General features: G+C 36.5%; 1 protein-coding gene across 1 annotated transcript; it reads right to left on the bottom strand.

Moving 5' to 3' along the window:
• Positions 1 to 6,097: 6,097 nt before the first annotated feature.
• Positions 6,098 to 8,361, bottom strand: LOC113072622 (glutamate receptor ionotropic, delta-1-like). Its single transcript, XM_026245608.1, has 2 exons — positions 8,184 to 8,361; positions 6,098 to 6,893 (listed from the first exon to the last, which is right to left on the bottom strand). Exons 1-2 carry the CDS (start codon positions 8,250 to 8,252, stop codon positions 6,480 to 6,482), a joined length of 483 nt encoding a protein of 160 aa, XP_026101393.1. The 5' UTR covers positions 8,253 to 8,361; the 3' UTR covers positions 6,098 to 6,479.
• Between the last annotated feature and the right edge of the window lie 2,216 nt (positions 8,362 to 10,577).

Raw genomic sequence — 10,577 nt, 5'->3', positions numbered from 1 at the left:
TTAACAAAGCTGCTTTAAAATTGCTATTACTATTGCTAACAATCTGTTGCTTGATAAAGCATGTAATCTCACCCTGTATTAGTCCTTATTTATACGATAATTCTTCATTACGTTAATTTGCATCTAGATCTTACAACTATAATCTTTAAAAAAAAAATAATAATCTCCAAATGTGCTGTTATTAGACTGGACTGACATGTATAGAGAGATTTGTGTGTGTTTATTTTTCTCATTCAGTCTTTGCAACTCCACAATAAGACAACCAAAGCATTGCAATATGTTACCAGATTACTGCAAGCAATATCAATCACAGTCAGAACAAATCATATTCTAAAACTTCTCTGCTAAGAAATGTTTAATTTATCTTATAAAGTGCAAATGGGGTTTATTTAAAGTTAATCGCATGCTTTCAACATGTTGATGGAGTGAGACAGAGAGAGAGAACTGAAATTCTGTAGGTGTCTGCCGCTGTCTTGTTTTTCAGAAGGCTTTCACATTTCAGAGCATAAAAGTTTCATTGCTCAAACTCAATGCAGCGTTTCTCATGGATAATTTATTGAATGGGGAGTGGCTGTTTTTCATACGGTTAATCCGGTTCAGCACAGGTACAGGCTAACAGCTGTCTGCAAACTCATCACCCTCAATAAATCTCTGAGCTCGTGAGCCACAGCAGGAAAGACATGTCTCATTCGTTTGGACTCATGCTGGGAGGTCCAGAGACACGATGCAGTTGAGTGATCTATTTGTTTATCTACAACAAGACCTGAAGGAGTGAAGCTGCATATAGAAACACATTTTAATCCCCGAAACACACAATAAGGTTTTTTGTTTTTCAGGCATTTATTTTAGATCTAATTGCACAGACTTACACTATACATTTGTAAGAATGCTGTAGAAAATAACAATAGTTCATATTTTTAGCATTGCTTGATTATATTGTATGGTATATAATTATGTTATTCAGAAAGATTGTGTAAGTGCTTAAAAACACTTATCACTAAGAATAAACTATATTAAGCCACTGCCACTGATTTGAATGTGCAAGAAGCATGATGGTTGCAGTTGCATTTGTATGAAACAAGAGATTGATACAGTGTGAGCCGTTGTTTTTAATATACAGCATGGCCATATGATGGTTAATATTTGAAATACCAGACTACTGATTGGCGAAACTGACCAATCAGAATTGAGTATTCCAGTGAGCCTTGAAAGTGTGCAACACTTGGATCCTAGAAGTAAAAACTTCAGTTTTCTCCATAGGAAAATGTATTTTGTTAGAGATTGTTTAACTATTGTTTATGTTATTTTCTGCACCCTTTTGTTCACTCTCAAAATACTTAAACATGACAACCTTTAAACCAACACCTTTATTTCTCCATCGTTTTAAGAAATGCCATTTGCAATGCTTGTGATTGTAGTTATTTACCTCATGGAAATACAAGTACCTGTATTTCCGTTTGATTTTAAACACTTCTTTAAAATCCTCAGAATTATTCAGAATGAATTTAACAATTTGAAAAATGTATTAATAAATTAATAATTTGTTGTTTAACTGGACTCATTTCAATCTTACTCTACATTATTTAATATTTATATCAATGTCTCTTTACTCTTTCAGTCTTTGCACTCTCATCTGCTCTATCATTTCCTTCTACTCTCACATGAGCTGGTGCTCATAATGTAACACTTAATCAAATTATCTGAATCCTGTTTAAGATTTATAAAATTTCAATCAAGATGTTTGCTTGACTTTTATTATGTTCCCACATAGGACCCTGGGAAAATACTGTAGGAATGACCCCAATCTTAAGGACTGCAAGCTCCACACGACTTGAAACTTAATGATATATATATATTTTTTTTCTTTATAACCTCTCTTCTGTTTGGTAATTCAACTCAACATATATGTGCTTTCATTATAGTTGTGCTTAATGTTACCACTGTCTCGGGTGCAAATTAAGGTTTGGTGCTTTTGCTGTGGAGAATAAATGCAAATGTCTGTCCAGTCATATTTAAATGCACGGTTTACTGTCAGCCTTCCTTTCTACTGATCCAGCCATGAACAGGCTATAGTTGTAGCTTTTCCGACACTTATTTTACTAACAGCACTTGGCAGCATAAATTATGAGATATGTCAATGTCTACATTAGGACTGGACAGTGTTGTCACAATGATGCCTTGCTGATCTGATTGGTTGTCAAATGCCAAACACGCATTTTTTTGCATGAATCTTTTTGCATGACTTTAACACACGACTCGAGTAGTTAGTATGTTAGGCCATTCACACTAAGCTTTAATTCACATATGCTTACACAATCACTCTTTCCAGATTTAACTGTCCTTCGGTCAGAATCAGACCAGAGTCCGCCTACGGAGTATCCCTGGTTTAGTGAAGAATAGTTGTGTTAGACCAAAAAAATAAAATAAAATAAAAAACAAGCTGAGAAACTTCACAAGTCTCTGGAGACCTTTTTTTTTTCATCCTACATTCATAAAATAACAAACACTTCTGTATTATTTATTGTGTTTGTGGACTGTGTATCAATTGCATGCTGACCAGTGTACCTGCTTTAAATAATGCCTTCAAAAAGTCATTTGCGGTTTACAAACTACACATTTGCAAGATTTTCCAGCGGCACTTGAAACTTGATGGAGTTAAAAAAAATGTGATCTGACAGCTGCTATATTTCTTGCTTTCTCCACCTCTCACCTGTGGGCATTGATATTCCCTCCATCTCTTCTAACCCCCAGTATTCCGCCTGCCTCTCAATCTCTCCGTCTGGCAAATATTGATCTAGCAAAATGACTTCTCAAGGTTAGGGTTCTAGTTTGTGTGCTACAGTAGATAAGGCAAGGGGCTTGTCATTTGCCGCCTGCACTACTGAAGCCCGCTGTGTGACGGGCGGAAGTCTGAGGTTTGCCAAAATTAGGTGTAAAATATTTTTCCATCATGAAATGTGTAGTGATGTGGGGTTTTGTTTTATCCTTTTGTGTTGGCTGGATGTTTTTCGAGAAGTCACGCTGTGTCTGTATCACTATGGAATCTTGAATGATTTGTTGTGCTGTGAAGGGAGCTCTGTGTTCCCGCCAATTTCTGGAGCTTTTCCTGCACTCATTTATATGACTAATGGCCTCATATCAGTGAGGCTCTATGAAGAATCAGTATCATCTTTGGCTGCTGTGTTGTTTTCATATTTTCCTCCTATAATTAAGAATTACGGTTTTGACTATCAGAGCCACACTGCTTATGAAATTACTGGGAAAGATTTTTTTTTCCCCAGACCACAAAAGTGTCAATCTTTTTTTGCCAGAAAAATAGGATATTAATAAAACATCTGCAGTCTTTTTATGAACGTATTAATAATGCAAAGGCATTCTCAGTTTGAAAGCATCTTCAGAGCAATTACCTTCTATTCACCATTTAGCCCTGGCCCCAAAGCTTGCATCATTCAATTGAGAAATGAAAGTGAAAGTGACGTGACATACAGCCAAGTATGGTGACCCATACTCAGAATTTGTGGAAATCAAATATGATTGACATTTGCATTCGAAACAGTTGGCTTGAACTGTCTTTTTGTTCATGTTTATCATCCACCCATGTCTTATGTATTTTTAACCTTCCTCAAATGATAGAAATTAACTACTATTTATCACCCATCACATTTGTGTTTGTATATCGTAAGACACATGTCATGCATTATCATAGAAATTAATGTATGTATGCTATATATACATATTTGAATTTGAATATAAGAATTTGGGCTCTGTTGTTAATTAGAACCTCTAATATTGATGTACCATGTGAAAGGTTATCTGTATAGCTTACAGAGCATTAGTTGGGAGAGTTTTTTTCCTTAAGAAAATCGAACTATCAGTATGTGTCATTATAAATAATCAGCGATTGTCATTATCAGGTGTCATTACGATTAATAGGCTATTGATATTGGTTGAGAATTTTTGCATCCCTTATATCATTGCAAATGATTTGTAATTGATTGATGAACAAGCCTTGGAAATCACAAGACATGTAAAAACAAGCCTTGAATGAATGGTGAAACCAGTTGATTGAAAGTGTTCATTATAGTTCACATCACAAATTCTCCATGTTTTACTCACATTAATACATTGATCTGCAGTGAGCGGCAATATTAGCATGATTTTACCAATGCCAGTCAGATGAGGCCTTTTGATCAAATGTAAAAATGACAGGTTTCGATTTTTTTGATCATATTAAGATAGAAGTTGAGCCAACATTTCTGAACATGCTGTGAAACTGCATCTTTCCACAAATTATGCATAGCATAGAAATGTAGTCTGCATTCTGTATTCAGGGCATTTAGCATTTCATGGGAGCTTGGACTCTGAATTCAATACATCCTTTAATGGTTTAATGAAAGCCTGAGATGAAAAGGATCACCCAGACATGGACAAATATGTGAGTGAAACCACAAACGAAATGGTCCATTGTATAAAACTCTTTAAAGTCTTCCAGAAAATCGTACACACTCATCCTCATTGCTAGACAGATTTAAAATTTGTAGTATGTGTTGTGTTGTGTAACAATAATTCTTAGCTGTGTTTGTGTTTATGTTCATTAGTGGAAATAAGAAGCAAGACTTGGTTTTGACTAAGCACACACTAAGAGGATTCTGAAAATCAATAGTCATGTCGAGTTCATCTGAAAACATGCTGTATAATTAATGCTTCCATTGATTTTCTCTGCAGGGTAATGTCAGTTGTTGATCATTATAAGTATTTGAGGTAGATGGAACATTATTTTGAAGATGAAGCCTGTAGGCACTGCAAAAAACTGCAAGACATCACTTCATCTTTTTTCGTCTTAATGAAACAGGTGAAACATTTGTTTGATTGACAGTGAAGAACTGCACTCTAGTACAAATATATCACTCTTTATCAATCAATCTGTCTATTAGGCATTGGATATCAATAATTAATTTTTAGTTCATGCTAATTTCTTCATACACTGCTGTTCAAAAAGTTTGGGGTCGCTAAAATTGTTTGATGATTTGAAAGAAGTCTAATGCTCAGCAAGGCTGAATTTATTTGATCATTATAAATAATTTACTTGTGAGATATTATTGTAATTTAAAATAATATTTTTATTTTTAATATATTTTATAAGTAATTTATTCCTGTGATGGCAAGTTGAATTTTCAGCAGCCATTACTCCAGACTTTAGTGTCAAATGATCCTTCAGAAATCATTTAAATATGCTGAACTGATGCTCAAGAAACCTTTTTTATTATTGTTAATGTTAAAAAGAGTTGTGCTGCTAAATTGTTTTTTAGATCCTTTTTTTTTACTGACCCCAAACCTTTGAATACCTTCAACATTTCAAATTTTATAAATGAACAATAGCTATGCCGTTACAAAAAATATTAATGATCATGTATTTGTAAGTTAACCTGTATTAATGTAGTTATGAGTTGAATTCATTGAGTTGAATTTAACCTTATTTAAATTTTTTAAAAAAGATAATCATACCAACAAACACTAAGTGGGTAAAAGATTTGGTACAAAAGAGTTTATTTTTAACCAAAATAATCTCAAACACCATGGTGATTTTCCTTCAACATTTTAAAATCACTATTGGTTTCAGCAAAAGGATAAAGAAAGATTTTTTATTTTGTAAAATTTTCTAGTAAAGAGAAGCAACATGGTTAATATTGTTATATTTATATTTCTCTCTGTTTAGTGTACACTATAAAAAGACTCAAATGTAGCCATTACATATGAGTATGCAGAATTTCAGGTACATATACTGAACAAACGTCTCCCTTTTAGAGCGTATTTGATATTAAAGTCAAGTGTCTCATATGCTGTACTAGTCTACAGATGATTTTGCACACACATGGCTGTCAGAGGCTTTAGACTGCTTCAGCCTCCATAAACACTGAGATTATATGATGAAGAGCTGCTACCTTGGGATCAAACCTTACGTGAGCAATGCCTCCACAAACCTGCAGTTTCTCTGATTAATTTCTCTTTAACGTTTTTTTTTTAAATTATACAAACAAACAAAAAAAAATTATGTGATCAAAAGATTAACAGATTTTCTCTAGTTGTTTTCCCCCCATCTCTTCAACTTTAAATGAAAATCTTTAAACGTGGCACTTAGAAAACATTCACAAGGAATTATAATTTTTATTTTAGAACAAAATTTACAAAGCCATTCAAACAGTCTGTGTTGTAGGTAATTATTTCTTTTAAACTCAACTTCAAAAAAATCATGAATATTCAAAATACACTTTGACTTCACTGCTGTCTCTCATTATATACAAATATGTACAGGCAAGGAAAGTCAGCGATTCACAGTCGTATGTATCTGTACTGAAAAAAGAGCTCTCCATATCTGTTTCTGTATGTAAGTAATTGTATAAATGCAACCAGACCTGGTCCAAACTTGTTTTTTTGTGATTGGCTGGCTGGCAATCTTTAGAATGCTCAGACCGATCGGCTCAAATAGAGGTCCCATGGCTTGGATCAATGGCTTCTGGCATGGGTCCCCTGGGCACTGCCTGGTAAGAGATGGGCATAGGTGTCTTTACGGGGCTCTGGCGGAAAAGGCCTCCGTTGGGTGCCCGGTGTTTGCAGCGCATGGAGGGTGGCAGAGTGGAACTGCTGAGAGGGAGGGGGAGGCTCCGTCCGGGCACGCGGCCGACCCCAGGACCCTCCTGGAGGAAGGAAGTCACGGACAGGCCCCCAGGGAGGAAATCTCTCATGGCTTCCTGGGAGCTCTGCTGTGGCCGCATGCTGCCCATGTCCAGGGCAGAGATCTCCAGAGACTGACCCGGCAGCTGCTTGTGTGCCAGATCGTCCTCCATCAGCCCACTCAAACGCTGGTGAACCTGCTCCAGATTCACCTCTTTGTCCTGGCAATGACAAAGAAACAGGGAGATTGAGACAGAGGCGAAGGCGAGGGGAAGATGAAAGGGTGGGAATTGATTTGTGGGGTGGAAAAGGCAAGAAAGAAAGAATAAGCGAGAAATAAAAAGCAGACGAGCAGTGGAGCAAGAACAGATGTGAATGAAATAACGTGGACGTGCGTGCAGTCTTTCAGAAGAGAGCAGAAGGTGTTTACCAGGGGCTCCAACAATCACATCAGCTCTGATTAATGATACCAATTACACAACGTACTACTGACAGCACGGAATAATCTCATAAAAATCAAATCAAATTCATCTCTTCTCCCACCCGCTCCAGCAAGCAAAATTGCGAAAAAGCTTAATATCAGAAAAGTTACGGAATAAGAGAAATCGATGCAAATGAGAGTGAGTGCAGGGAAACATGGGCCATAAATTGAATTGCAAACATGCTTTGGCGCTTCAGTGTGTCTGGCTTATTTCAGAGGAGTCTTGAAGGGGTATTTCTTCATTCTTTGATACGCACTGCCGTGAAATAGCTTCGGTCATGCGCCAGTGATGCCGTGGCGTGCCACTTAATGAAAGAATCAAGCCAACATTAACAGGCTTCTAACTGCTTACATTTTTCCCACACAGTCATTTAATTCCCATGCCATGCATCCTCCGTAATAGAAAGAGGAGGATGACCTTGATCCTGTAAAGCATTCATTCAACACCGATAACTGTTACATTCAAGACTACTCTGTTAATCACTGCTCTTCTTCTCTGTTTTATTCAGTCAATTCGGTAATGCATCCTTTTCATTTTAATGGGATAGTTCACCCCAAAATTAAATTCCGTTATCATTTGCTTACTTTCACTCTGTTGTAGCAAACCTGCATTACATGGAACACAAAAGATGTTTGTGGACCCCATTGACTTTCATTATATGGACAAAAACATCCTTTAAAATATCTTCCTTTGTGTTTGCTGAAGGAAGCAAGCCATACAGGTTTGGAAACGACATGAGAGTGAGTGAATGAATTTTCACTTTTGGGTGGCCTGGTCTTTTAACTCAATTGCAGAGGTCTTAGGTCTCTAGCACGGTCGATACCAGCAAATCAGCTGTATAATCTACAGTTATGTACCGTTTATGGGTAATTAGAGGTGTCACATTATGAGACTATGTTTCTGAGTCATAAGATCAATGAAGATATAATTACTGCAGAGCTCATGCAGCTGTAGTAGAAAGTCTGAATGTGGCTCTAATTAAAAATGCATTAATTTGCCATTAAAATACACCAAATTTGGGGCACTTACAGCCGTAACAAACAACACATCTGGAGGCCAGTCTCCTTTTGGATTCCAGATTGCAATATTTTGGGACATCAGTGTGGCCAATGAATGGGTGATCTGATGGATGACAAACAGATGATGAATATGATGAGTATGTGGAGCGAAATGGAGAGGAACACAGTGGGATTCCTGTTAGTGCTCTTTTGGCCATGAGATTCAATGAATAAAATCATCACTTTTCAGTCTCTAAAACAGAAAGAACTTATTAACCCACACAATATGGATGAATTAATGTCTCTGACTCTGCCTGGGTCTCTGTAATCAGTTAGTTCTCTATGCATGAGTGAGTCATAATTACTGCATCACCCACATCCACATATATAATCTGATTGATTTAGATTCCTAATGCGCTCAAAGGAGGACGCTTGTCCTCCTTTATATTATCAAGCCCTGTTCACCCCAATGACAGGTATCCCTGCTCAGGTCTCAGCTGACCTGTGTAAAAAGCCTGCGTGTCTTCCCAGTCTCTTTCCTCTCTCTGGCCAAACGTCCCGTGTGCATCCTGCAGCAGTTGCAATTTCATTATATGCCAATGACCCAGACGCCATCTCCAGAGTGCAGCCCTTAGTGTCCTGTATGAGACCACAGAGAACCCGTGACTGCCTGGACATTGGCATATAATTGCAATAAGAAGACACAGAAAGGAATATAAAACGTAAAATGTGTAAAGTTGGTTATCGTGTGGTTCTTATTGCTTGCCAGAGCTCCAGTTACTCCCTGCTTACAGTGTATCATAAACCAAACAAGACCATACATAAAAAGAAACACTCAAATGTACAGGCATAATGGCAGACTGAGCACTTTAAAGCAAGAACAAGGAGCTGGTTGGTGAAAGCAATATAGTCAGCAATATAAGCTAGTAAAAATCTTATCTCTTTATGTGTCGTTAATTCAGATCCAGTCAATGTTCAAGCAGTTGACAAATGTAGTCATAAACAGATGTCTGATCATTATTATTCAACAATGTCTGTAAAATTTAATACTATGTTATCGACAATCAACGTTCCTGAACTATATATTGGTTTATGAGCTATTGCCTCGCCAACGTCTGCCTTGGCTCAAGATATCACCAAAGGAAAAAGAGAGAAGGAGAGGAGACCAAGGACGGAAGAGTACTGCAGAACACTTGAACATAAGTCTATTAGTCATTTGGCTTCTCTCATTGCACACACTTTAGTTTAGGGATCCAGGTACAACCTTTGCCCTAACAACCTAGCAATAGTAGGATAATGTAAGTGATATTGCAAATTGGGGATGTTTGTATGCAGAAAGCTACTTTGAAACCATAATTGAATTAATGGAATTACAGTATAGTAATAGTTGGCTATAACATAGAGCTTAACATTTTTGAATTCAAATGCTCCAATTAAGGGTATAATAAATCCAAAATAAGAAAATTATCTGATCATTTTCTGTGGTTTCGAACTCGTATGAATTCCTTTCTTCTGTGGAACACAAAATAAGATATTTAGAAGAATGTTTTAGCTGTTTGTGGCCATTATAAAACCAATGGGTCCCAAATTTGTCAAGTTCCAAAAAGAACAAAAAAGTTTTTTTTTTTTTTTTTAAACAGCAAAATAATGTTTTCTGTTTTAATAATGTTTTCTGGTCTTAGAAAACTAACATCAATCTTCAAACGGCATGACATTTGAGGTTGGATCATATAGGTTCATTTCATGCTACTTTTATGTCTGGTTTGAGCTTGAAAGCAGGATCCCATTAACTTTTATATTAGACAAAAACATCTAAAAGTCACAACAAAACAGTTGTAGAGGCAGAACATTTCTCCCATTTTGTTATGCATATATACAGTAAGTGTAACAGATTACTGAAAAAAAATAATTGTAGGGATTTTGTTCTAACCATTGGTTGTTGATTGGGTTTCAAGATGTGGATATTGCACTCAAAAACTAAGGCAGATAAATGGAAGATTGCAGGGTGGAGTTTAAGTGAACTCATTGATCAAAATATCAGAAATTCATCACCACAGAAAAAAAAAAATATTGAAAATTTGATAAATAAATATATTATTAATAATAATATATTTATGTTTCACAGAAGAAAAAAAAGTCATACAGGTTTGAAACAAGGGTGAGTAAATGATGACCTTTTCATTTTTGGGTGAACTACCCTTTAAATAATCAAAGAATTGATCAGATTTTTTTAGGTGATCTTGTGCTTTTCTTGAGTGACTCCCTCCCCCTTCACCCTTCCCTCTTGCCTTCTCTTTGGCAACACTTCAGCAAATTGGAGGCAGTAAGTTCTTTATGGTCACACCTATAGCTGGGTGTACTGGAGCTCGACTAAATCGGGGTTTGCGTCAGTGGCGTCTGGATCCATAAAGTAGAGTGTGGCAGT

The sequence above is a fragment of the Carassius auratus genome, unplaced genomic scaffold, assembly GCF_003368295.1.
Source record: "Carassius auratus strain Wakin unplaced genomic scaffold, ASM336829v1 scaf_tig00009678, whole genome shotgun sequence".
Classification (NCBI taxonomy): Eukaryota; Metazoa; Chordata; class Actinopteri; order Cypriniformes; family Cyprinidae; genus Carassius; species Carassius auratus.
This window is presented reverse-complemented; position numbering and strand designations above follow the sequence as displayed.